The sequence below is a fragment of the Eucalyptus grandis genome, chromosome 7 (genome assembly GCF_016545825.1).
Source record: "Eucalyptus grandis isolate ANBG69807.140 chromosome 7, ASM1654582v1, whole genome shotgun sequence".
In the NCBI taxonomy this organism is placed as follows: domain Eukaryota; kingdom Viridiplantae; phylum Streptophyta; class Magnoliopsida; order Myrtales; family Myrtaceae; genus Eucalyptus; species Eucalyptus grandis.
Window position 1 is genome coordinate 49,699,768 of NC_052618.1, and position 27,064 is coordinate 49,726,831.

Sequence of the window (27,064 nt, forward strand, 5' to 3'; positions counted from 1 at the left end):
AAACTGCAATTTCAGTTTATTAATTCCTCTATCTCTGAAGTCGTTCCACATACTGAAACCGTAATAGATCTTTAAAACATAATAGATCTTACAAACTCAACCTTTGTGCAGATTTTTACTGGATATACGAAAAATCCAAATGGCACCATTCAGTTTAAGGCTGGGAAGACTATCGCTAGCATTATTGTAGATGGAGTGATCGAAAAAATCACTGCAGCAGTAAGTTTATTTCTGATGGAATAGTTTTTGTAAATTAATTTTAGGTAGCTCGTCAGTAACTTTTGAGCCTTCCAGGTTACCGTTGTAGCAGTTGCAGTACCTAAGGGCCTTCCTTTAGCTGCTAAACTGACGTAAGTTTGTCCACTATGAAGAACAGACTTCTTAATACGACATTTATATTGGTGATGTCCTGTCCATGTTTCTGTTGCTTTTTATCTCATTGGTTTTTTTAGAATTTGATATAGCTGGATAGTATTTCTTTCCTGTAATCATCTGCTGGCCTTTAAACGGATTTATGTGGAAGTGTACAATGTTCATACTCTCACTTTGTACCTTTGATGCAATGAGCAGACTAGCTTACTCGATGAGAAAAATGATGGTGGAAAAAGCTATGGTATGTAGATTTTCTACTCCTTACGGCGACCTTCATCTGAATCTTTTATAGCAGTAAAATGGAATTCCTAAAAACCAACAGTAAAAATTTCAGGTGCAATGGCTTTCTGAATGCCCGACTATGGGATTTGCCACAACTATCTGTAGTCATAAAGCTGGAACCTTGACTTTAAATCAGGTACGTTATTTTACAGGTTGCTTTAGCTGATCTAAGCATGGTGTCAAGAACTCCTTATTTGCCATTTATCTGAGTGCAAGTAGATTTGAACTCTTAAAGAGCTTTGCAGCTATTGTAGCAGTGAAACATGCGCGTGCTCACACAGACATCATATGAGGATGTTGTCGATAACATCATTTTTGAGACAATAGCCAGGGAATGACCTTGACTAAAGGAGTTGTGGTTCTGGAGGAAACTTTGAGACTCTTTATAACGTGAAGAAAATGTCCTTCCTGTGACAGATGACAGTTGTCAAGGCTTATACTGGTGGAAGAAAAGTTGACCCTCCGGACAGCACCTCAAAGTTATCAACTTCTCTTATTTCTCTACTGATTGAAGCCATTGCTCAGAATTATGCGCCTAAGGTGGGTTTGCAACTGTTGGTATTAGTGGAAGCGTGTGCTTGATATGTGAGTAATATATCAAGGGAGCAAGGGAACTAAGAACAATGTGTGTAAGAATTGATTGGGCAAAGAAGCAACAAGAATGTTTTGTAAGAGAGTAGCAGCAAGGGAGCCCAAAGGAACAAAAGGAAGGCCTTTATTATTTGATGAGAACTACAAAGAGAAGAGGGAAGGAGCTGAACTTGTTGGTCTGCTACGCTCCACACCTTGCTATTTATAAGCAAGGTTCACCGACTTATGGCCCACAATTTATAACTTTTAGTAGATTTTTAATCCTACAATTTTTTACTTCAACAACCGACTCCTCAAGGAAAACATCTCTGCCATTTGCAGAGATAATTTTATGGACTCTTCCACTCAAATTTAGTAGACTCCAGATTCTTCTTGCGGGCCAAGCACTAGATTATTTTGGATTTTTTCATATTTCTCTAGCAAATACCCTATGCTAGAAAACTCTAGGAATTGGATCAGCATTTTAACAGCAACATCAGTAATGGCTGTTTAATAATGGCGACCAGTGATAACTTCATGTGTTTTTACTTCTTTAGACAGTGTGAGATGTAGAGCTGTCTGCTTTGCCAACTGAAAAGGCCATTCTACAGTGGGGGATCAAGGTTCTTGCTTAAGTTTTATATCGCTTACTTATGCTCTTCACTCCTATCTCTAGTTCATCTATTTGTTTGACGAGTGATGTCATTAGACTACTCACGATGCCTCATTTGCAGCTGGAGATGGAAATTGAAGTTGTTCGGTCAAGTTCCTCTATAATTCATGTTTTCCCTTTCAATTCTGAGAAAAAACGAGGTGGAGTTGTTGTAAAGCTGATATATTTCTCATTCCTTAGTTTTATTGATCACATGTGCATTATTGATCACATGTGCACTGCTGAAGAGGACATTTGCTACAATATGCACATTGTATCTTATTGTTATTTAGAGTGTGAATCTTGTCATGTGGATTGGCACAGATAAAAAGATCTAGTCATGCAGACAGTATCTGTGTCATTGCAATACCTTTTGAGATTGTACCGAGCTGCTATAACAGTAACTAAAGTTTTGGGAAAGTTGCTTTTGTACATGAAACTAACTCCCAGACAGTCAGGACACTGTTGTTTTTGCTCTTCAACAGCTTTACTTTTAAGGCAGTATTAGTGCGGTGCTTTTCTTTGTGCTTACGTTGTAAGCAGGTCTTAACAACAAAGGAGTTAAGATTCTAAGGCACAGTAAAATGGTGGAATACCCACTTGATTGAAAAAGAAGGTGGTACAAAACTCAGCAGTTTGGGCAAGGTAACCAAGGTTTTTTAAACTTCAAATCACGATTTTACTTAGTGATGGCTTGGTTTGGGGTGTCTGAAGGACTATATTGCGGTTGAATCTGGATTAGTAAGTTCTTTGAAACTTCTAAAGTACTTATCATTTGAAAGTAAATAGTTAGAGGTTTGCTGAGCTTAAATTTCCAAAGATTATATCTGCAGATTTAATGATATTGACAAGTTCTCATAGTACAATCATCTGATTTTGTCATGTTGGATGCAATCCCATTAATATGCTAAAATAATAAGATCTGGATATTAGTCCTTAAGTTTTGGATTGAACAGTAGTTGGATCCTATATTAGATTTGAGATTTTGCTAGCCATCACTATGGGGCAAAGCCATGCATCCTTTCTATATGATAGCCGTGTAAAGGCCATTTACTGTTGGGTTCATGAATCATTTATTTCTTTCTCTTAAACTACTCTTTGGTGGTTTGAACAAAAAAAAGAATTTGCTGTTTAAGAAAATTAAGTTTTGGTCTTGGCTGGTACTTGCTTATGATGCACACCTATAGTGTGCACAGTTATTGGGTTGAGTTACCACAATGTTAAATCTCCTGCAGATTTATACTACAATTGTACTGTGATGCAATGTAAATCCATCGTTAATGATTGTTTTTAAACTTTCAAGCACAGCAAGACTCAGAGGTTTGCATGCACCAGAAAGGAGCTGCTGAAATAGTTTTGGCTTTTTGTACAAAGTACAAGGATGCAAATGGTCAAGTGGTAGCAATGGATAAAGATCAGGTTTGGGAAATAATTGGCTAGTATAGCAATTCAATAGCTGCTAGCTTTTTCCTTGCCGAAATCTTTCACAGTGCTATTATAGTTTGAAATAATTTTGACAAATCTACATTTCATAAATGCCATGTTTTTTCTGTGACAGCAGAGCACATATTCTGGTATTGCACTTATGTTCTTCGTGGGATTATGCCTTGACATTTTCCTGATCCAAATTTGACCATTTAGTTTTGGAAGTTTTGCGCATTACACATTATATTCCATGGAGGCAGATCTTGAATCCTCTGTACTACTCTTTCCTACGCAACCATTCTTGAATACCTTGTATTATGTATGTATTTCACATTTGTTGCTTTTATATTCATGGTTACACTTATATCCATGATTAGGCTTTTTGCATAGTCTCAGAGTCAGGGTGGTAAATTGTTTTCTTCATGTTTTCTTGCCTTGTTACAAGTCATTAATGATATTGATGGAAGATCGTTAAGTGAGTTTCCTCTTGTTTTGCAGAAGATGTACTTCAGAAAGGCTATTGAAGATATGGCTACTGATAGTCTTCCCTGTGTTGCCATTGCATATAGATCATATGACATAAAAGACATTCCTCTAGATAAAGAACAGTAAACCAAGTGGGCATTACCATAGGATGAGCTTATCTTACCGACTATTGTGGGCATAAAGGTAATTCTTGTCTAGCAGTGAACAAGATATTAAGTGAAAAGGACATCATTGATTTCTATTTGTTCTTATTTCTGGCTATGAAAGGTTCCCTGCAAGATGATATGACTCTAGGAATGCTTAAATTTTTGGAGGTTTTCTAACATTCAGAGAAAACTTCTGCTTTGGAAAATTCAGTTCTATTCCATGACTTTGAAGAGTTCTTGTTGGGGACCTAATGAAATTTAATGTGTTCGTTATTTCATCGACACCAGCTGGTTGATCCAACTTTTTAAATAACTTTTGCTGGAATCCATAGAACTCTGTCTCAGTACAAGTGGCTGGCAAGTGAAGGAAGAAAATATTTTTTTACATTTGGCCGGATGCGCTGTTAATCATTTGCTGTACTTACTCTTAATATGTATGCAGTTTAATCGTAAGAATGATGAATTCTCTTGCACACGCATACCATGCAGGATCCTTGTCGTCCTGAAGTAAAAGATGCCATGAAACTATGCCAAATTGCTAGAGTTAAGGTATGTTAATATTATTTTATCATTTTTTCAGTTGGTTTATTTGGGGATATGATCCTTCATCCTTCTGCTGCTTCTTTTTTAATTACTTCAGGAACTCAAAATTTGAGTTTCTCATCATTTGCATCCTTTTAGGTGGTCATATTGGATATTTATGTTGGTTCGATGCTTTTCTTTGGAAAATGGATTGACCATAATTCATTGTTGTATAATGAAGTTGATATGAAGGGTAAGACATAGAGATTCTGTTTACGATTGCGATTGAGAAGTACATTGTCATTTAGTCATTTCAGTAAAGGGTGCTTTCAAGATATTTTCTTAGGATGCTAATCATTGATGCTGGATTCCAAATAGTAATTTGCGGCAGCATTACAGATTGAGGATAGGTACTTATCTAGACGTGACCTCAGTATGTGATTAAATCTTATTTTGTGATAGGTACAAATGGTTACTGTTGACCATCTCCAAATTGCCAAAGCAATTGCTTTGGAATGCGGGATACTAGATCCAGAAGCAGATGCTATTGCGCCAAACCTTATTAAAGGAAAAACTTTCCGTTCCTTAAGTGCTGAGGAAAGAGAAGAAGTTGCTGAGAAGATATCAGTATGGAATTGCTTCTCTTCTGTGTAATTAATCATGTCTTCTATTTGAAGGTGTGCTTATAGTCTTTATGAGATTTGCAACAGGATATGGGAAGATCATCTCCTAACAAGAAGCTGCTGGTTTTTCAAGCATTGGGAAAGCGAGGAAACGTTGTAGCTGTAACTGGGGATGGCACTAATGGTTTTTCGGAGGGTTCCTTTAATAATGTCCTAATAATGTTATCACCTTTTCTATTAATTCATGACTTCTGTCATTCTAGCGTCTATTCAGCAGATATAGCAGACAGATGCCTTGAAATCCTTCTAATAGAACTGGTTCATAGTCTTGAAGTCCCTGGATGCCTCATGGTATCTTTCTGTGCTAAGATGAATTGCAATACGTTGGTAAATTTGGTTGTAGCCTTCAAGTCGCTTCATGTCTGGAAGTTGTCTTGTTCTTATATTTACTACAAGGTAAATAGATTGCAAGGTGTTAAAATAATGTGGGATCTTAGTTTGCCATGTTTTTAGAAAAATTTTCATCATCATGAATGGCTCTCGAGTGTTCATTTTTTTGGTCTGCTTATACCCATGCACTTCTGTTGTGCCTTGACTTTGAACTCTTTTCAACCAATAATTTTGTTGCTTGGATATCTCTTTTATCTTGGAGTTCAGGCAGATATTGGCCTTGCAATGGTATTCAAGGGATGGTAGTTGCAAAAGAGTTTTCAAACATTATAATGGGTAGTCTGCCTGAATTTCTAAAGCGGAATTCAGCATCCTCATGACAGACTTTATTGTTTGATTGAATTTTTCTGGAAAGTGGTGTCAACTAATGGTAATGAGTTATAGTGGAGCTTCAGTACATTAGTTACTTGGAGAGTTCTCTCTCTGGAAAGTTGTCTACTTTTTTTACTAGATGGTACTGTGCATATTTACTTGACTCAGATACGTAGTCCAGATTCCTCAAACAAGTACTTCACAATACTAAAACTTCACCTGCAAATTTGGAAAATATTCAGATTTGGAAAATAGAATTGGGCGGTGGCAAATCTTTTTTGACTTGCTAATTAGTTGATTATTTGATTTCACATTGTCAACTTAATTGTGGGTTACGATTTTGAATCTGGGTGCGTTTGGTTGATTAATCCTTAGAAAGTGTAGAGATGGTTGACAGACCTCAATTTATCTGGTGGGGAACATTTGTATATGCAAATATTCAGAAATTTATTCAGTGTCAGCTACACTTAAAGTTGCAGCTCTTATCTTTAACGTTGTTGCTGCATGCAGGTACTCGTTCTCTCTCTCTCTCTAGCATGGGTGTGCGTGCGCCCACGTGTGGGTGCCCCTACCCATTTCTGCTTCTCTTTGCTCACTCTACTTCTCAACCTTTCTCTTTGCTTGCAGCTTCTATGGGTTAATCTTATCATTTCGAACACCCCTGGTGCAGTAGCACTGGCTACCGAGACTCCAACTGACCACCTTATGCATAGGCCTCCGGTTGGTAGGAGGTAAGAGTTCCTGGATGTTATTATTGGGTGCAACATATGTGAAAAATTTTGGTCACAAGCTTCGAGATCCTGTTTTTTTCTTGTCAACTCAAATCCTCGGTTTCTTTAGATGTGTATTGGGATTTCTTCACTTGCCGAAACCTGTCGTTTATCCTTACCCTTCGAGCATGCACTGGTAGGGTGATTTTCTCAATTGCAGAGAACCTCTCATCACAAGTATCATGTGGAAGAATTTATTGATACAGGCATAGCCACTAACACTTTATACGAAAGGGTTTTTGCTGGCTTCTTGCTCCTAACAGTGGAGTTTTGGGTCTTTAGCCTGCCTATCAAATGAGTGTCCTGCCCGTTCTCAATTTCCGTGGTATAAGCTTTTACTGAAATTGGAGTATGGTAGGAACGGTCATGCTCACAAAGTGAAGGATACCCTCATCTTTGTCTTTTGCCAAGTAAGTTTGGTTCCTTACAGTCAAACAAGACTGCGATAATATTGGGTGGGTCTTACCCTCCACGTAAGCTTAGGGTAAGACCATTCAGCGATCAACACGTGGCTCCACATAGGCGACAGCGTCAGAGGTTTAAAATTTGGGCGCGCCGCTCTTGGGGCCCACCACTCTGACGCTCTCTCTCCTCTACGACCTCTATGACCTGTCGACTCGTCCTCTCTCTCCTCTCTCTCTCTCTTTCCCCGTTCTCCCCGTTCTCCGTTCCGTTTTGCGAGAGAACAAAAGTCGCAGGTGCTTCTCTCCGAATGCTCTTCCCTCTCCTCTGCTCTCTCTCCTCCGCTGGTTGCCTGCGACGTCGATGCCGACGCCCTTTCCACCTCCACCGACGCCTCTGCTCTCCTCCGCTAGTTGCCCGCGACGCGGACGCGGATGCCTCTGCTCTCTCTCCTCCGCTAGTTGCCTGCGATGTCAATGCCGACGCCCTTTCCACCTCCGCTGATGCCTCTGCTCTCCTTCGCTGGTTGCCCACAACATCGACGCCGATGCCTCTGCTCCTCCTCCGCTGGTTGCCCGCCCCGACGCCCTTCGCCGGTTGCCTCCAACGCCCCTCCAACGCCGATGGTTGCCTCCGCCTCCGCCCTTGAACCCGACCCGACGCCGACGCCTCCTCCGCCTCGACGCCCCTCCGCCGGTTGCCCCTTCCGACGCCCCTTCCGGTTGCCTCTGCCCCCGACTCGCCACGCCCCTCCACCTCCGCCCTCGCCCCTTCCCTTCCTCTCCCCGTCGCCATTCCAAGTGAGCACCTGTTCTAGGTCCGATTCCTTTCTTCCTCACTCGCTGCTCGCGATCAGCCGGCCTGAAAGTGAATGTGCTTTCCGGGAGATTCGAACTCTCTATCAAGTGAACATACCTCGAGGTGTCGGCGGAGGTTTGTGCTGCTCGGTGCGCAATGTTTGAAAGAGCGGCGGCGGCTTTAGGTTCGAGACTATGCCGCGATATGCATTTTATTTTTTGAAAATTTAGTGTGGACTTAGGAATGCTTGTGAAATTTGAATCCGTGACGGCAGCTGTAATGTATGATGGCTTGTGCCGACTTGATTGGGCTTGAATGGTGGTTTCGATATTAGGCCTATGTTAGCATCGGGCAGTGACTGAAATCGTACATGAGCTTGTCTATTGTAGTTGTTGCCAAAATGTTCGCGTGAGATTGTGAGGAACCTATCTGTTGTTCACACTTGCTTGATGTTTAAGGCGTGTAATTGATGGTTTCGCTCAACGAGATGCCGATGAGAAGTGTCTCAGAATCGAGTGTTAAGTCATCTGTCCCTTTGCCTTCGGTCTTTTATTTAGTGGTGATTAAACAATGATGAACTTGGAGAAGATGAAAGATGTTCAGGGAATCAGTCAGCTGTTTCTGATGTGCACATGCATGTGCGGACGTGAGTGTTTCCATGTGTTTTGGGCAAGCAGTCAGCAGCTTCTTGCTTTTTTTTTTTTTTTTATGGTTTTGGGCAAATATTCTGGAGAGAGAAGTGGTTTTTGATAGGGTGCGGCAGTACATACTGTTACTTTAGTATTGTTTCAGATATGGAGCTTTAACTTAATCCTAGAAAGTTGCTCGAATGGAATATTTGATATTCCTCAATGCTTAGAATATGCCACTGCTTATCTTTGACTTGAGTGGGGACCTGAATGATGAGTCCAGGTGGGCTTCAGGAGTTTAGATAAAAAGTGGTATTGGCATTCAAAATGAAAATGGCACTTTTAGGATTGTAGTCTTGCACTCGTGTAGCTACCTCGATCTAACTATTAGCCTGATTGGGTGATTTTTCTTGTATTTCTTATAAATTGATTTGATTTATCTACTTGCTTATATATTCAGGATCCTTAAAGTTTCCACTGAAGAACTGTGCCATCGTTTTGATGAAGAGATACTTGAAAGTGCTAGGCAACCTTCAGTCTACCCTAGGAATTTTGTAGAGTTTTGCTCATGCAAGGCAATGAATGCGGCAACAAAAGCTCCGATTCCTCTTCACCTGATGTAGCATGAGTAATAGGTAGAGATGGTTAGTGACAAAGCTGGAGGCATTTGTTCATCTAGTTTTATTAAGTGACTATTTGTTTTTCATGTGGAATTTAGTCCCAATGTCTCTCATTATTAGCCCATGCATATTAGTAGTAGGATTATGTCATTTTACTCATAAACGATAATGATTGGGATATTTTATTCCCTTAGAATATATAGTTAATTAAGATACTTAACTCTGTCATTGATGGGAAGGTGAATATGTGAAATCAAACTCCATTGCAGCTTATATTCATTCATAATCTGTTTTTGTTCCGTGGTTTCTATAGCTAGTTTTGTCATGCAAATATATGTCAAAACTGAATGAACACGGTTGATCAAGAAACTTGCAAAAATATAGGAAGATCATGGTCTTGTAGCAGAAGTTACTGATTTGATGCAAGAAATTGGGGTTAACTAGAAGTCAACTTCTGTTGTCAACGTTCTTGTGATTAGTTTTTCCTTGTCCAGCATTCCTATTTTGCTGGTTCGTTTGTGCTTAGATCGCCAGGATTATGTCTGGGCACAGCACATATCCTTTCCAGGGAGATCAGCCCCAGAATGTTTGATGCAATTCCTTCCAAAGAGAAAAAAAAAGTGTAAAGAAGGTAAAAGCATTGTGGAAGAAGCTCCAGCTGATATTTTGTCACTTGTGGAGTTGATAAGCTTTCCTGGCAATTGCCTCCGGTGCTGAAACTTATTGCAAATATGGTAGTGAAGTGCCCCTTATTAATACCCCATGTCTTAGGTAAACAAACAGAAACATATAGATTTGTGGTGATTATTCTCCACACAAAACTGTTGCTGGCACTCTTACTGAAACTCTGGCTGCCACCTCTCGGTGGGGGAATGAAATAAGTAGCAAAGATGTTGAGCAAATGCGTAGAGATGAATCACTCAATAAGCACACTGCATTCTTGAAATATCTTGAGAAGAAACTTGCTCTTGTAAGTTATGAGATTGAACAAACTTATGCTATAAAATTCTGCTCCATTTCCTTAATTATTTATCACATTTTCCATTTATTTTTTCCTCTTCTTTCCAGGCTAAAGGGAAGGTCAAAAGGGCTGAGAAAGCTCTAGCAAAAGTGCAGGAGAATCTTAGACCAGCAGACCTTCCAGTTGATCTGGAAACCATAAGTGATGAGGAGAGATCTTTACTACGTAAGATTGGTCTGAGTATGAAGCCCTTCCTGCTTATCGGTAAGAATAGCAGACCTTCCACTTGATGCCTGAATTTGGATGATTTCTGTCCGAATTCAGCAATTATATCTCTGCCATCAAAGAACTATACTTGTGTCTCATCCGTGCCCAATGGGAAATCTGAATACTAAGAAGCATGCGGTAGATGTAATGATTTTCATAGGTGTTCAAGAGCATATGAGAATTACTAAATCAAATTTTTATTCTTCTGTGGGTAGGTCAAACTCTTTCGAGTGCAGGGCATTCATGTTTTTGAAGGGCTTGTGATTGTTATGCCCTTGACAATAGTCTATCGAGCTTCTCTGTGAGTAGTAGATAGTGGATGCCCAGGTTGGACTTTTATCTTGCGTATGCAATTTAGATGAGTGTGAGTTTGCAAGATCAAGGAGTACCCGGAAGCTTGAGAAAAGGAGGGCAAAATTTTTGGTGGCGACAAAGTTAGTTCGTAGGTGTTCCCTGGCTTCGGCGTAGATAAATTTGAAGTAATCTTTTTGATACATGTTGATCTGATATCATTTTCTTGACTTTCGTTTAGGTAATGTTTCTGAAGTGTCGTTACCTCTGGCCTCCATTGGCATTAGCTGGCACATGCTGGCAAGTTATGTATCTTTGGTGGCTGAATGACTCCATATGCTCAGTTAGACCTAGCATTGAGTAAATTTTATATTTTTGCCATCTTTCCCATCTTTCTTCTAACGCATTTGTAGTTCTTGAAAATTGACTTGCAGGAGAAGTCATCTACGATGGAGTTAAAGCCTCACAAGATAAAATTCAAGATAAGACTCGATAAAGGGACATCATTGCCACCCTCGAGTTTGGAAAGGGTAAAACTGTGGAGGTCAGCAGTGATGAAAAAGGTTATGAGGGTTCTTGGTTTTCTGCAATTGTCATCGACTATATAGGAAATGACAAGTATCTGGTCGAATACCTAACCTTGAAAACAGATGACGAAACTGAACCTTTGAGGGAAGAAAAATATTCACGGTATATCAGGCCCTACCCTCCTCATCTTCCAGCCAGGCGTTTCAAGCAGCTCGACAAAGTTGATGCTTGGTACAATGACGGATGGTGGGTCGGTGTAATTTCCAAAGTTCTAAAAGGCTCTCAGTATGTTGTCTACTTCAGCACATCCAATGAAGAACAAATTCTCAATGAGTCTAATATGAGGCTTCACCAGGACTGGAATGACGGCAAGTGGGTCATTGCTTGCCGGGTAAGAACTATGGTAGCTTCTAATTTTGTGATGAATTGTTTTGGTGGAGTTCTGTCGTTCAAGTTCATGCTTTTGTTTCATTCCTGGCCGAACGTCCCACATGCCTTGTTGTGATTTTGATTGGTTGCATGGAGAATGCTATACATAAGGAGTTCTTGATGGTGTCAAATTTGTGATTTCGCAAGTTTAGAGGAACACTTAATCAGTCAAACCATATTTCAATTACTTTGATGCAAATTGGTGCCAGTCAATGACGTGTGATGAACTAAAGAGTATTTTACGTGGCAGTTGTACTATGTTTTACCGATTTGAGTTTATAACTCTTTGAATTCAAAGACCAGATTCCTTTATTTAATTGTAACACTTAATCGGTTGACTTGCTTCTCTAGGACAATCATGTAGCTAATGGGTTCTTGAAAAGAGACTCGTTGCAAATGCAGTGCCATCCCATGTTATCGGTTAATTTTCTTGCTTTCCCCTATGTTGAAGTGATCAAATATTTTTTGCTGGAAGAGTGAACTATGAAGCTTATATATATGGACTCCGGGTCATGCAGTAGAAAGTCACACCTATCAATAAGCATCATGCTCGATAAATGCTTTATCATAATGTTATCCACAGAAACTCTAGCTTTCTTCTTGTGCATACAATAAATTATGGTGTATTTGTTTGGTGGATATGAGAAAATATTTAACATCTAAACCTCTATGATCCTAAGCAATCAAGCCTTCTTAATTAGTCGTTAGAGGATAAAAATCTCTCAGAAAATTCCCAATTCAGGTACCATCTCTGAATTGTTGTGGGTAATTGGCTGTGCATATTGAAATATCACAATAATGTGCTATAGAATTGATTGACCATGCCTTCAATATTTGGACATAGGCTGCTTCTAAAACAATTGGTCAGGTTGGAAGTTATCCAGTGGCCTGCTTCTTGGAGTACTTTCAAATATGAATTAGAGAATGAGAAAAACATGCTGGAAGGTGCACCTGTTGAGAAGGCAGCAGAAGTTCTTACACAGAGAATCATTGAACTTGTACTTGTAGAACTTTTGTCATTTTTCTTCTTTTCGGATCATCATTCAGATGTGACTCGATCTATTTTCTGCAGAATATTATCTTCATTCCAAAGCATTACTCAAGGATTACCTCCAAAGGACTTGCAGAGCTGTCATGCCTCAACATTCAGGCCTGATTGTGTTGAACATTTTTTTTTTTTATATTCTATATCAATGTCAATCTTTATGAATTGTTGCCTAGACCTCTCATTTAACCCGAGCAGCCTCCCTGCCTTCAATTCCTGATTGGGGTATGGTTGCTGGACTAGGATACAAGTTCCAAATTAGTGGAAAAGAGTTTTTGGTGCATTGAAAGCCAAAGGCTTGTCATGAATTGGTGGAGATCCATGCTTACTCTATACTCAAAACATAGAGAAATTTAATGAATTTGTTAGTTGCTTTTTACTAGATAAGCACTAAGTTATCCCTGCTGACATGTTTATAGGGGCTTCATTTCCGAGCAATTTCAAAGATGTTGTCAAAACCATTTTCAAGCGCTTGTTCCGTGTCTACGCCCATATCTACCATTCACATTTTCAGAAAATCGTGAACTTGAAGGAAGAAGTTCATCTAAATACATGTTTCAAACATTTTGTTCTCGTCACATGGGTAAGTAAGCATAGCTGCTAAGCTTTGCAGATATGACTTACCCATATGATTCTATCATACCTTTTAGATTGGCTTTGATATGTTCTTAGTCTTATTAAGTTTGGGTCAAGGAAACACTTTCAATTACTATATTAATGAGTCACAAGCAGTAGTTTAGTTAGGTTATTAGCTTTACAACGAGAGTCTAGTACAAAAAAGACTTGTGATGGCAAGTATTGATTGTCTTTAATTTGATGCAGGAATTTCAGTTGATCAACAAAGAGGAGCTTGCGCCGCTTAATGAACTCGTCAATCTATTCTTCAATTGTAGTGGTGGGGGGGGTTTGTTTATCCTTTGTTTTCTTGTTTCCCTTTTCCCCCTTCTTTTGGACATCTAGATTGAGATTTTTTGGCGAACTTCTTTTCGCCGTTTGTGAATGAGATATCTTGATTCAGTTCATCGCCTTGTCTTTAGTGTGTTTATATATGTTGATTTAGTGTAAATTCTGTACATCAAACAAGAAAACTCTTGGTCTCCCAATGTCATTTAGTGCAATTTTTGAGCATGCAATGAATTTGTGATCCTTTTGTAGAAAGAAGTTCGTCCATTCAAGACGTTTGAGGGACTTGCAAGAGAAGCCCTTGCTTGTTTGTCGATAGAAAATGCTTGAAACAACATGTCAGTTCGCAATTCTCTGCAGCATAATAAAAATTGATTTCTACAGATTTGGTACTCCTGTACTTTGAAAATTTTCCATCTGAATCATCTCTCAAAACTTGTAATGTTCGGTAACATAATCACAAGTTGGCATTGAATATGAAAAGTATTTGCTGACCGCAATCTCGTTCTAAGACCAAAATTCCCCGGGATTTGATGCTAGTGGTCATTGAGACTGTAGCAAAGACAAAAAACTATTAGTCTAGTAAGAAACTACTCCGGCTATTTAGGTCATTTCTCGTGCCCTGTAGATCTATGCTTGAAAGTATGCATGGCATTTGCCTGTTTCGTGCCGACTTCATATATATATAACCTGAAACTGATGTTGTTGATAAGCATGGTACAGGAACTATGAGTGAAATAACAGCCTTGCATTCGAATATGGGAAGTAAACCAGATTTTGACAACCCAAAGTGAAAAATTACAGATAAAGATACAGAAGGGAGATCTTTCATTGTGTAATTTGAAGTATTACAAGGTCTTCTGTGCCACACAATCGAATTCACTATAATTTAACTTCATGAGATTTCTCCAATCCCCTAAATAGAAAAGTCTCCTATCATTTTGTTTCTTTTTTTGCCACCATGGGCTCATAATCTTTCTTTCAATGGTATTCTGTAAATTTTCTTCTGAATAAATTATTCACCAGAATCCCATGAGCGGCCTTAAATTCAGTAGCTCAGTGACGCTAATGTAATACCGGCCAGCCTGAGCACTAGGCCAAGGAACTTTCTGATTTAGCCGTGGCATCTTTGGCTGACGAGATTTCTTGAACCTTGACAGCATGCGTTCATCTCTCTTATGCACCCAAAATTGCATCACGGAGAAAGGAGACACTTCACCTTTTAGCCTTACTTCCTTCATCTCCATTTTAAATCCAACATATCATGCATCAATTAAGGGTTCTGCATGGAAGCAGTAAATTGCTTACCGCAACAGAACCTGATACTGAGCCACCTCCAGGATCATTTTCCAACAAAACCCGGCATTTAATAGGAGATGCTTTAAAGTGACCAAGGCTGCAAGTAAGGGCAAACAAGTAACCAATTAGAATGATAATCTTAGTATCAAGGAAAGAAATAATTGGCATGGGATACCAAGAGGGTACCAGCCATGGACTTTGCAGACTCAAAGCATAACAAGAATGTGGCTAAACGCTTTATGAATGCTGCAGCCTTCTGCATGTCAAGTGAGTGCCTATCATTGCACAGCATCATCTTTAGAGCTTCAGCTAGCACCTCACCCTGATCTCTGCTTGAGACATCAGATATCAATGAGTAACCATACAAAGGGAGAAAGACACTATTGCCAATCTGGTTTGTTCATTATAACAAAGTCAATAATTCTTGCATGACTTTTTCTGTCACAAACATCTAGGACTGCAGTTATAAAGAAAATCATGTGAACAAAAGTGCATGAGCAGATGAGTCTAGAAAACCAGCTTGACAGCAAGGATATGATCTCTGCTTCAGACATCAGATATTAATTACAGTTAAAAGTGTTGTGGTCATGAGAAATAGATCACTATTTCATCTCCGAACAAAGTCATCTGCATTTAGAGCTATGGTTTATAATAAAATCTGGTAACTGAAAGTGCATGAGCACATGACCTCAAAAAACAAACTTGACAGCAAGGTACTGAGCACCCAACATAGAAGTGCTATCCTTCCAGGCCTGTATTCAAGTATGAGGTTGTATAGCTGAACAAAAAAATCTTGCAAATCAACGTTCAAAGCATCGAGATTGTTCCTCATTACTTTAAAAGCAATGATGCAACAGCAAAGTCTTTCCGAGACGGTACGCATTTTCCTGAACTGTCCGATTTTCCACAAGAACATGCAAGCTTTTTAAGGTAATTCATGAGATCTCCAATATAATCCAAGTCAATCAGGTGAGAAAATTTTCCTAGACCATCCAAACATGGTCCAAGGAGTGGGTGAGCCTCAGTCACATGAGTTGTACCAGTATCTCCATTAGGTCTGTAAAACAAACAGAAAGAATGAAGTGATCACAGTATCCCGTTAGATACCATTCACAAAGACAATTTCTAACTCAACTTTATGCACATATTTTAGGTTGATTATAGAGAAAGATTAAATCAACACAGCAAATGGACAGCATCACTTATAATTAAGAACCACACCTTAAATTGGTCCTATGAATTTTTTCATGTCAATCTGAAGACCTGACCAATATTGAAACCCCAGTTTCAGTGTCTGATAAAACATTTGCTTTGACATGGTACTACGCACCAAGACCAATATGCCCTACCATGTTCGAATATTTCACTATAGTGTCAAAACCATACAAAATGACACATGAAATCACCTGGGCACAATTGACTGCATAGTATGCTTCAGAATACGAAAATCTATCTCAAATACGGCAGAAAGTGTCTCTGACTGTGTCCTTCGGCGCTCCATAATATCTGGATCGAAGCTAGCTGCTTTATAATCAGCAGCAACCTGTTTACACCACCAAGCACCTCGATTTTATGATATGAAATTAAAAAATCAGAGAAAGTAGGCAGTTGTTGCATAAGAATCCCTACCTCTTCCCTCACTATCACAATATTAGTAGTCAACTATGAGAAGAATGTGAAATCGACTTAACAAGAGAACGTTGCAGGAAGAAATGCTGATTTTCCAATTTAGTACACCTATGCCTTTTTTTATAAGGGCCCTCGGAAGTGGAGATCCTCAAGTAACAGGACCGTAGTAATATTGCAACAGCAAGCACAGCTGCAGTTTTCGATTTTACCAGTGTGAACTAGTTGTTAAGGAAGACGAGGGCAATCTTAACTCCTATTTCACCAAAGAACAATTCATCTTCTTGTCGTGGAATATGCCTTGAGTTTTGCTCAACTGCAGGTAAATAAAATCTGGAATAGTGGGCTGAACAAGAAGGTGAAGTATGTACAAGGATCAGTTTCTACTGATCCTCAACATGGCAATACTTATTAAGCATGGCTGTAATTGAGTTCACTTGGGGTAATACCCGTAAGCAATTTTGTAACATCCAGTACAGTAAGACAAAGTAAAACATCAATCAAGGCTTATTTACAAGTGACTTGGCAATGATGAGCTTCCTAGGTGAAGGCTTGGTTTGAAGCACGGCGCTTTCATGATTCTGATCTGGAAGTACAAAGACCATGATAAGACCGGATAACCTGAAATAGCAGATAGCATTCTTTATTAAAATGTGTTTAACTAATTGAACACAGTGCTTCATATTTGATGAGGAGATAGATTCACAACCTTATTCTGGTCAAGATCCCAGCATTTAACTTGTTTGTCATCACCAGCAGAGACATATAAGTATGCTTACTACTCACTGCAAGGCCTGTAATTTGAATAAGGTATAGAGTTGGAGCTGTCAGAATCTGAAAAGTAGCTAGCCAAAACAAGTTCAAACTGCTAATCATTTATTATGTCAAGCACTCACCCTAATCTGTTCAATATGTCTTGTCAGCGTTAGCTTCAGCCTTCCGCTTGCTAGATCCCATATCTAGGAAAAGAATATCAATATAGAATGCTTAAATGGGCAGATTTCACAAAAAAGGGAAGTTGATGAAGAAAGCATATGGTCAACCAGAATGCATGCAAAGAAGAGAAAAAGAGTCAACTTAAGACCCCCTCTGGTTGGGGGCATTTAAAATTCATCTCTACAATGTCAACGCTCATCTATTTCAAAACTTTTAATAGCAATTTCCATCTCAAATTGTACTTTATACAATTAAATCACAGAGATCATGCAATTCGAAATAACATTAGAATTAAGGATACAACTTCAAAAAGTTTTAGAACAAAATGCTGCCATAGAAAAGAGTGATCAACTTTTTTCTGATTCTAACAATCAATGATTCTAACAATCATCTTGTTCAATTTAACCAAAAGAACTAGAAAGTGAGCATCTATGATTAGCAAATTTTACAAACAAAAGAAGACCAGGAATCATCAAAAAGCACAATTGTAAAAGCTTAATACCTTAATTGTCCGATCTGCAGAGCCAGTGCAGAATCATTGATTGCTAGGATCAAATGCAATAGATCTCACCCATCCCAAATGCCCACTTATGACCTTGCACATACAAAAAGGAGAAAACAAAACACATAACAATCCAAGTAAGCGAGCAAATAACTGCAGATACGATAACATGGACAAGACACAGCTGTATGATAAATTCAAATGTATAATTATCACATGACACCATAACTATTACTGAAACAAAACAAGAACTTTCTTCTAGCTGCCAGAAAAATTAGGCCACAATTCTCACCCTGTAGTTCTTCCATGGAGGATGCCACACAGGACGTGGCCACCTGCTTGGAATTCTTTCCATAATGGCTGAGGTAGACAAATTCCTAAAAACAGAGTGAGAGCATGAGGCCAAACCAGATTAAGTACCTTAGAGCAGAACTTAAGATGACTCGGTGATCCTTGAATGCATGAGTCGAATTATGAGAATCCATGAAACAGCTTTTTAGAAACCATTAAGAAATGTTCTGATGTTACTTCAGTGGACTGTGCAAATAGATGCATGTCAACGTATTAAAAAAGTAATAGTAATATAAAAGTCCTATTTTGACCAAAAATATAGGATACATAGCCTATCATTGCCAATAGCATACATTACTCAAGAAACTCAGAAATGGGGATTCCGCCCTATAGCCATAAGAGATAATCACGTGAAAACAGGAGCGACTCTGGCATCCCCTTAACCGTAGCAAGAGCACGGTCCTCAATCAAGAAGCAATATAGGTCAAGACAAATAATTGATGAATATGTCGTTGTGTAATAAAACACTTGCAGCTTTCTTATATGGTGTTATAGTTAAGATGGTTTTCAAACTTATCAATTGATGAAGTTGCATAAAGAGGTGTGATCTGTAATAGCCAAGACAAATAATTTGTTCATACCGCAATAGGAACAACGTTGATGTAGTAGTCAACCAAGGTCGTTGCCATCGACCTGCAATGTAGTGGGCAAAAATTTATCAGTAATCCACGTTTTGCATAAGCATGTTCTAGTAAAGAAAGAACCTTCGGACATACGGGAGTCGCCAATGGGGTGCCTATCGGTGGGGCTTGGGAAGGCTACGGCGGGAGACGCACGGTGTTGGCGGCCTCCATGTTCGGGAGCGGGGCGCCGCAGAGGAAAGAGAGAGGGAGAGAGCGGCGAGTGACCTTCGTTCGCGGAGGGAGGCCAAAACGCGAGCAGGGGTTCGTTGGCGTCGGGGTTGCCGGCAAGGGCACTCCACAGAGGAAAGAGGACAGAGCAGAGTAGAGGTTGTGAGAGGGAGGTGAAGGGGCGTCGGTGACGGTGTCGGAGTCGGGGGTGACGGCGGAGGCAGAAGAGTCGAGGGCAACCAGCGGAGGAGAGAGAGCGTCAGCATCGGCAGAGGTGGAAAGGGCATCGGCGTCGCAGGCAACCAGTGAAGGAGAGAGAACAGAGGCGTTGGCATCGGCATCGCAGGCAACCAGCAGAGGAGAGAGAGTAGATGCGTCGGCGGAGGTGGAAAAGGCGTCGGCGTTGGCGTCGCGGGCAACCAGTGGAGGAGAGCGAGGGGGCGGCGGAGGTGGAAAGGGCGTTGGCGTTGGCGTCGCAGCAGCGGCGGAGGAGAGAGAGCGCGGGCGTCGGCGTCGGCGTCGCGGTCAGCCGGCGGAGGAGAGTAGAGGTGTCGGCGAGAGGTGGAAAGGGCGTCGGCATTGCGCAACTTGGCGAAAGAGAGAGCGAGAGGTGTTGGCGGAGGGGGAAAGGGCGTCGGCGTCGGTGTCACGGGCAACCGGCGGAGGAGAGAGAGCGTCGGCGTCGGCATCGCGGGCAACCAGCGGAGAGAGAGCGAGGCGTCGGCGAGAGGTGGAAAGGGCGTCGGCATCGGCGTCGCGGAGCAACCGGCGGAGGAGAGAGAGCGAGGCGTCGGCATCGGCGTCGAGGGCAACCAGCGGAGGAGAGTATAGGCGTTGGCAAAGGTGGAAAGGGCGTCGGCATCGGCGTCGCAGGCAACCAGCGGAGGAGAGAGAGCAGAGGTGTCGACGTCGGCATCGCGGGCAACCAGTGGAGGAGAGCAGAGAGGCGTCGGGCGGAGGTGGAAAGGGCGTCGGCATCGGCGTCACGGGTAACGGCGGAGGAGGCGTTGCGGGCAACGGCGGAGGAGAGAGAGAGCAGAGGAGAGGGAAGTGCATTCGGAGAGAAGCAACTGTGACTTTTGTTCTCCCGCAAAACGGAACGGAGAACGGGGAGAACGGGGAAAGAGAGAGAGGAGAGAGAGGACGAGTCAACAGGTCGCAGGGTTGTAGAGGAGAGAGATCGTCAGAGTGGTGGGCCCCAGGAGCGGCGCGCGCAAATTTTAAACCACTGACGCCGTCGCCTACGTGGAGCCACGTGTTGATCGCTGAATGGTCTTACCCTAAGCCTACGTGGAGGGTAAGACCCACCCAATATTTTTTCAGAGAGTTTCTCCCAAACAATTAGTCTTTTTGGGCTGCCATTGTTGAGATTACTTGTACGGAATTGAATGGGTCGAATCTCTAGTAAGAACATTTGGCAATAGAATTGTTTCACTAGCTGAGAAGACCGAATGAAACGCGAACCGTACTTCAACGTCGAATCTTTTTCTGGGGCAAGGAAACAAACTGACACTTGTCCTCCAAAGAGAACGCCTCCTTAGGCAGTGTGCCATCTAGCACACTCGTCCATCGACCCACGGCCGCGCCTGCTTTCAACCGCCGAAGCTCCGGTAGGCCCCAGCCCCGTTCTTGTGCCCTGTTTTGGCCGCGCCGGGCCGGAGCTCACGGTCGTCCAGCTCACTCGAGCTCCGGCCCCGACCTTCCTTTGTTTGCTGGGTGCGTCCTGGATTGTTTGTCGAGGGTTGCGGCTCGGGTTTGAGCCTCGGTTGAGTGGCATGTTCCATGGCGCATTCCACCCGCTCGACGAAACGCCTGAACTAGATCTAGCTTTCGCGTCTTTGTTTCGGGCCAGCGTTGATTTGTCCGGGCATTGTCTCGTCCGATCGAGGCATCCCGGCGAAGCAGGGCTTCTGGGCGTCGGCCCGTCTGGTTGGTTCGATGCGTACGCTCCGTCCCCTCCGCCATCGTCGAACAAAGCAAAGGAGGAGGGGGCCCGTTTCGGTTATCCCATGAGATCCCGCCACGGCCACACCCTCGCACCCTCGGCCACCGTCTCGATGTGCCGGGACGTATTTTGGCTGGCCGCCCAGACTCGGAGCCCCGGCACGCCCTCGGCTGAGCCGAGACGAGCGGCGACGCTCGGCGCCGTGGCGTTTGTTGCGGCCAAGGAGGGCCCAGTCGGGTCGGAACGCGGATCCTGTTGACCCGGTTGGCCCTGGTTCTACGCTAGGGTTTGTTTGGTCCCGGGTTGGGCTATATTTTATTATTTGCGTTTCTTTGCAGGTGGGCATGTTGGGCCTCTTCGCTAAAGCCCAGTTCAGCAGAAGACCTGGGCTGCGCGCTCAGGCTAGCCTCGATCGGGTCAAACGCGGGGGTCCGATCTGGATCCGTTTTAGATGATATAATATAATGTTATATTATTATTTTAATATAATAATAATAATAATCAAAATTCAAAAATATAAAATAATAAAAAATGAATTGCATTTTCTGAAAATCAGAAAAAGCCTAAAAGATGGTTTTATTCACCATGTTAGCATATAAGCGTAGTTACTTAAAATCTCGACAACGTTTTTTTTTTTTTTTTTTTTTGGTCGGTCACTCTATTCCAACTCTACACTTACTCGGACTTTGCCCTACCTTGCGGGCGTGGGAGTCTAAAACCCACTCCCGAAACTTATGCGTCCCCACCCCATCCCATCCCCGAGAAGGTGGGGATTTGAACTCACCTCACCCCTTCCATGTTGGAAGGGTGGCCGTGGGGTGAATCCCAGTGGTTTCTCGACAACGTTGGTACTTGTGTTATTTTTACCAATGTGTTGGGTCTATAAAAATGCATAAATACTATTAAAAAAAAGCACTTATGACTTACGACCCTTAAAAACCGAGCTTCCGAAGGAAGAAATTGAATCTAGTTCTTCATGATACAAGTCAGCAACACACACCTATATCCAGCACATATTGAGCAGCAATTCTCCATGAAACAAGCTTAAATCAAGCTGGAACTTGTTGATTCTCACCTCAATTGATGAACTAATTCGTCATACCAAAAGCATCATCTTCTTGCATAAACATGACAAAATCAAGCCTCATCTCCATGGAAACCCCAAAATCATCTTCTCGATTTGTCCATCTTTCCTCCGTCCCCTTCTTTCTATTTTTCTTTTTTCCTTTTTCTTCTCTCCCTTGTCTTGCTTGTCTCCACTACAACAAGGAGACACCTTAACGAGTCAAGTAAATCCAATTTTTATCCAGTGCCCAAGATAGACTTTAAAACCAAGATATAATGGACTAACGTATTTAGATGCTTCATTCGCTACTTTCTAGAAATCAAAGAAACCATGTAAAATTGTTATTCAATATTCAATTTATGGATCCATTTTTATTTCTTGAGCATTTACATAATTTACATAAATATGAGGTACTTTTCAAATGTTCGCTAAACATTATATTTACATGGAATCATTGAATCAACCGTCTTATCCCAAGTTGCAAAAATATTCCTTATTGACATAACCTCATAATGTCTCATATCAATGTCGACATGTCACTAGGTGTCAAAATTTCACCCCGCAAACACTATTAGTGAGTTACCCTCAATGTTGAGCAAACAATCGACTGAACAAGTAATTGCCCACCTCTTCTTGGTCGGCCACTTTTTTTGGAATCAAAGAAAGCATATACGGTATTAGTTATTAATTTTATAGGTACACTTTTAATTCTCGGTCACTTACTTGATTTTCATAATTATGAGCTATTTATCAAGATTCAAGAGATGACTATCATGATGTAGCACTTTTTCCATTGTGGCATTTAATTTTAGGTGTAAGCAATAAAGACCGAAAGCCCAAATTGGACAGGCTAGAATAGGCCCTGATGGGATTTCGGGCTCCCGCTTTTTTTAAGGCCAGTCCGAGCCTTCGGGCTTGAGATGCTCAAGCCTGAAATGGTCCATCTCCAAATTAATTTTTTAAAAATAGAATATGCAATAAAGGTATAAAATCTAAAAACTTTAGAAAGTTCGTTGTTTATGTTCAAAATAGTTTAATAAAGTCATGAACAAGTTCAAAATAATTAGATAATAAAGTGATTTTTAAGGTGAAAAGTATATAGTTATTTATTTATTTTAAGTCCAAAAAAAAATTTGGCTAGGCTGAGGGGATGTTTGAGAGGACATTTGTTACAACATTGAAAAGAAAGATAACAATATAAGAAGTTAAATTTTCATTCATTGATCCTACCCTTTTTATGTTTATTTCCCATTATAATATCATGTTTTAGATTGATTACCAACTTCACACCTATTTGATGACATGGCCCAAGCCACGCAGCCACCGTGTCATTTAGAAAGAAATTTACAAGTAACATAATACTTGTCTCACTATGCCCAATAAAACATTGCATTTCTAGACACTTTATAAGTTAGGGCAACATTTGAAATGCAATGGGTGTTCATGCCAATCTGGTGCATCATAGTTCTCAACTGGGGTGGTTAATTTTCACGTGAGACTAATGGACATACTCCCCTGGTGATCGTATTGGCCAAGAACTCTTGAATTTTTTTGATTGGAATATTTCTAATAATTAGGTTCAACAGTGTCTTAAAATTGTTAATTATCCTATAGATTTCACCCCAAAAGCCTTTTTTTATGCATCGTTTGCAAAAGCTCTTGAAGAAGAATCCACTCCAATGGAAAAGAGAGCATCGGGTGCAGTTGTGGTGCTAAAGGAGAAATTGATGCATCTTCCCCACTGTCAATTCCTTTTGATGGCAAGTGAATCTTGCAAATTGATGATAGTGAAAAGTTTTGGACAGTAATTTTGCTCGAAGGAGTCAAGGAAAGAGATACATCTGTGAACAAAAGAGTGGACGGTTTTCACTGTTGAACTTCACTACCACTCTACATTCAAAGAAACTTTAGCCATCAAATATGAAATAAAGGAATTTGAATTCAATATGATTGGTTATCATTTCTTTGTCAAAGAAAAAAAAAAAGAAATCTGTCCTTTCCCATCCCAAATGAAGTTTAAAGCCAAACTAGTTTCTCATCCTCAACTTATTTGATGGGTAGAATAATTTTTCAAATATTCTTTTGAAACCAAACCCATCAAAGGAGAGAAGAACCCCCTTGTAAATCTTCTTTGAAGACCCAAAGACTTCTCATCCTTTTACATGTTCACTTTTGACCGATTGCAAATTGATACCGTAAAGAAGGGTGAAAAGAAACCCATCGGGTAATATGCCCAATGTCCTCCTTGAAAACCACAATACTTTCCTCGTCAGATGACAATTTTCCACATGTAATAATGATAAATGCTAAACATGTTGTAAGTGTGAATGCATTGAAAATTTGGCCTCCTTCCTTCGTTAGAAATCTGGCTCATTCACAAAAATAGAGTGTTTGTAGATAGATTGTAGTTAGAATTTATGTAGTACATAAAACCTTGTAAGGAGCACTTCTATCTAATTTTTCCCTAATAAAATACAATCTCACAAACTTGTCCCTTGAAGAGGATATTTGTACTTTGCAAGTATAGCCAGGCGTGTTTTCAATTAAATGAGATCGATTGAAAACACTAGATCTCATAATGAGCTAGGGCAACAATGACAAGAACAATGTAAAACGCGGTTGATGGAATGTTTAGTCTTCATCTCCATGTACTTCTCAATCCCTCCCATAATTGACGGAAAACTGACGGAAAACATGAGGGACCGATTCGTCCAATCTTTGGCCTTCAGTTTGCCAATTTGTCCTTTTTTTTTGGGTTTTGTCCTCCCTTCTTCTTTCTTATCACCTTAAATATTGATTTCTCTCTCCTAAACTTTTTATGGTGTTTTCTATTGCACAATACTATGCTAATATAATATTAGTGTACAAAGCCACATAGCAAACTACGGGTGGACAATAAATCATATTTAATGCATCTTCCCTCATTGCCAGATCTTTCTGAGGGCAAGTGAATCTTGCGAATTGATGATAGTGAAAAGTATTGGATAATAATTTTGCTCGAAGAAGTCAAGGAAAGAGATACATCTGTGAATATAAGAGCAGACGGTTTTCACCTGTTGAACTTCACTACCACTCAACGTTCAAAGAACATTAGCCATCAAATATGAAATAAAGGAATTCGAGTTCAATAAAATTGGTATTCATTTCTTTGTCTGAAAAAAAAAAGGCCATCCTTTCCCCATCCCAAATGAAGTTTAAACCCAAAATAGTTTCTTATCCTCAACTTGTTTGATGGTTAGAATGGTTTTCAAAGTACTCTTTTGAAATCAAACACATTAAAGAAGAAAAAACATCTTCATATATCTTCTTTCAAGAACCAAAGACTTCTCATCCTTTTATAGATTCACTTTTGACCAATTGCGAATTAGTACCGTGAGGGAAGGGTGAAAAGAACTCCATTGGAGAGATTAGCCCGATGTCCTTATTGAAAACCACTATACTTTCCTTGTCATATAACATTTTTCTACATGTAATAACAATAAATACTAAACATATTGTAAATGTAAATGCATTGAAAATTTGGGCCTCCTTCCTTCATTAGGACTTTGGCTCCTACGTAGTAGTACAATGTTTGTAGACAGATTATAGCTAGAATTTCGGTAGTACATAACGCCTTGTAAGGAGCAGTTCTATCTTAGTTTTGCTCTAATAGATAGAATCTCATGAACTTGTCGCTTGAAGAGAATAATTGTACTTTGCAAGTATAGCTAGGTGTGTTTTCAATAAAATACACCAAATGTTATAATGAGCTAGGGCCAGCAATGAAAAGAACATGATAAAACGCATTTGATGGAACATGAGGCACCAATTCGTGAGGAGTTAAGGTATACGAAAGTTATGACAATTAAGTGGTTGAAAAAAAAGTTTATGACACTAAAGTAATCATTTGGTACTTGGAGTTTTCTTTTCCAACAAAGTTTGTTAAAAAGGGAAAAGAGAGGGGCAACTTTAATAAAATGAGATATAGTTTTCTATACCCTCGTCTTCCTTCTCAAGATTACACGGAAGTCATCTCAAGCATTATTACAATCTGCCATTAAAGTTTTGCTGGAGAATCGTTGAAGCTAACCAAATAGTTTTTAACTTGTCATACCAAAATATGACAAAATATATTGTAATTACACATTTCTTACATTGATCTTCATTATTTCACCCACTGTTATTTTATTTTTATTAATTTTGATTTCACTAGAGTCAAAATTCTCGCTGAAATAAAATCCATGAAGATGGAGATTTGTCAATGTAACCTCCAGAGATTAATTTCATTTGACTTTTGCACGCTTAATAGATTGTTGGACCCCTTCTATCATGTAGTAGTTGCATGTAGATTGTCTTCAAAACTAAAATTTGTTTGATCATCTTTATAAAGTTCGAATATGTTCAATTCCTTTATGGCCCCTTTACTTATTGTGCTTGCATTCAAAAGAAGTTTAGAGCATACTTCAGTGTCAGCTTGAGACGAGCTTGAGAGGAGATCTGTTTCAACATCGGAATATAAAATATAAAATAAAGGAATTTGGATTCAAAATGATTGATTATCATTTCTTTGTCAAAAGTTAAGAAAGCCGTCCTTTCCCCATCCCAAATGAAGTTTAAAGCCAAACTGGTTTCTTTTCCTCAACTTGTTTGATGGCTAGAATAGTTTTCCAAATACTCTTTTGAAAACCAAACCCATTAAAGGAGAGAAGAACATCCTTGTAAATCTTCTTTCAAGAATCAAAGACTTCTCATCTTTTACATGTTCACTTTTGACCGATTGCGAATTGATACCGTAAGGCAAGGGTGAAAAGAACCCTATAAGGGTGATATGCCCAATGTCTTCCTTGAAAACCACAATATTTTCCTCATCAGATGACATTTTTCTACACGTAATAATAATAAATGCTAAACATATTGTAAGTGTGAATGCATTGAAAATTTGGGCCTCCTTCCTTCGTTAGAACCCTAGCTCCTTCACAAAAGTAGAATGTTTATAGATAGATTGTAGCTAGAATTTCTATAGTACATAACACCTTGTAAGGAGCACTTCTATCTAATTTTTCCCCCGATAAATACAATCCCATGA

The 27,064-nt window shown here is 40.2% G+C and overlaps 2 protein-coding genes and 2 long non-coding RNA genes across 5 annotated transcripts; 2 read left to right on the forward strand and 2 right to left on the reverse strand.

Moving 5' to 3' along the window:
- Positions 1-116: 116 nt before the first annotated feature.
- Positions 117-6,808, forward strand: LOC104455209. The gene is made up of 9 exons (XR_005553003.1): positions 117-219; positions 295-350; positions 571-613; positions 707-790; positions 1,072-3,295; positions 3,800-3,970; positions 4,423-4,482; positions 4,918-5,082; positions 5,166-6,808. It is a non-coding gene; the product is annotated as an uncharacterized LOC104455209 (long non-coding RNA).
- An 827-nt stretch (positions 6,809-7,635) lies between these two features.
- Positions 7,636-11,473, forward strand: LOC108954120 (CRM-domain containing factor CFM3B, chloroplastic-like). Its single transcript, XM_039317886.1, has 4 exons — positions 7,636-7,812; positions 9,853-10,029; positions 10,128-10,284; positions 11,013-11,473. The coding sequence occupies exons 1-4, from the start codon at positions 7,636-7,638 to the stop codon at positions 11,072-11,074; spliced, it is 573 nt and encodes a 190-aa protein (XP_039173820.1). The 3' UTR covers positions 11,075-11,473.
- A 2,739-nt stretch (positions 11,474-14,212) lies between these two features.
- Positions 14,213-17,164, reverse strand: LOC104453040. 2 transcript variants are annotated; one of them, XM_039316705.1, is made up of 6 exons: positions 17,118-17,164; positions 16,924-17,029; positions 16,189-16,325; positions 15,526-15,839; positions 14,969-15,111; positions 14,213-14,879 (listed from the first exon to the last, which is right to left on the reverse strand). In XM_039316705.1, exons 1-4 carry the CDS (start codon positions 17,156-17,158, stop codon positions 15,614-15,616), a joined length of 510 nt encoding a protein of 169 aa, XP_039172639.1. In that variant the 5' UTR covers positions 17,159-17,164; the 3' UTR covers positions 14,213-14,879; positions 14,969-15,111; positions 15,526-15,613. The 2 variants fall into 2 exon arrangements, with proteins under 2 accessions (XP_039172639.1, XP_039172640.1); XM_039316706.1 differs by lacking the exons at positions 14,213-14,879; positions 14,969-15,111 and adding an exon at positions 16,004-16,045 and having other exon boundaries at positions 15,239-15,839.
- A 157-nt stretch (positions 17,165-17,321) lies between these two features.
- Positions 17,322-18,284, reverse strand: LOC120295333. The gene is made up of 3 exons (XR_005552672.1): positions 18,139-18,284; positions 17,847-17,939; positions 17,322-17,367 (listed from the first exon to the last, which is right to left on the reverse strand). It is a non-coding gene; the product is annotated as an uncharacterized LOC120295333 (long non-coding RNA).
- Positions 18,285-27,064: the final 8,780 nt, after the last annotated feature.

Excerpts from the sequence above, each read along its gene's own strand:
- LOC108954120 (XM_039317886.1), top strand. The coding sequence starts at position 7,636 with ATGGTTGCCTCCGCCTCCGCCCTTGAACCCGACCCGACGCCGACGCCT. Across the intron at positions 10,030-10,127 it reads TTGAGAAGAAACTTGCTCTT|GCTAAAGGGAAGGTCAAAAG; the intron begins GTAAGTTATGAG and ends TCTTCTTTCCAG. Across the intron at positions 10,285-11,012 it reads GAAGCCCTTCCTGCTTATCG|GAGAAGTCATCTACGATGGA; the intron begins GTAAGAATAGCA and ends ATTGACTTGCAG.
- LOC104453040 (XM_039316705.1), bottom strand. The coding sequence starts at position 17,158 with ATGACAAACAAGTTAAATGCTGGGATCTTGACCAGAATAAG. Across the intron at positions 17,030-17,117 it reads GGGATCTTGACCAGAATAAG|GTTATCCGGTCTTATCATGG; the intron begins GTTGTGAATCTA and ends CTGCTATTTCAG. Across the intron at positions 16,326-16,923 it reads TCATCATTGCCAAGTCACTT|GTTGCTGCTGATTATAAAGC; the intron begins GTAAATAAGCCT and ends TGGTGTAAACAG.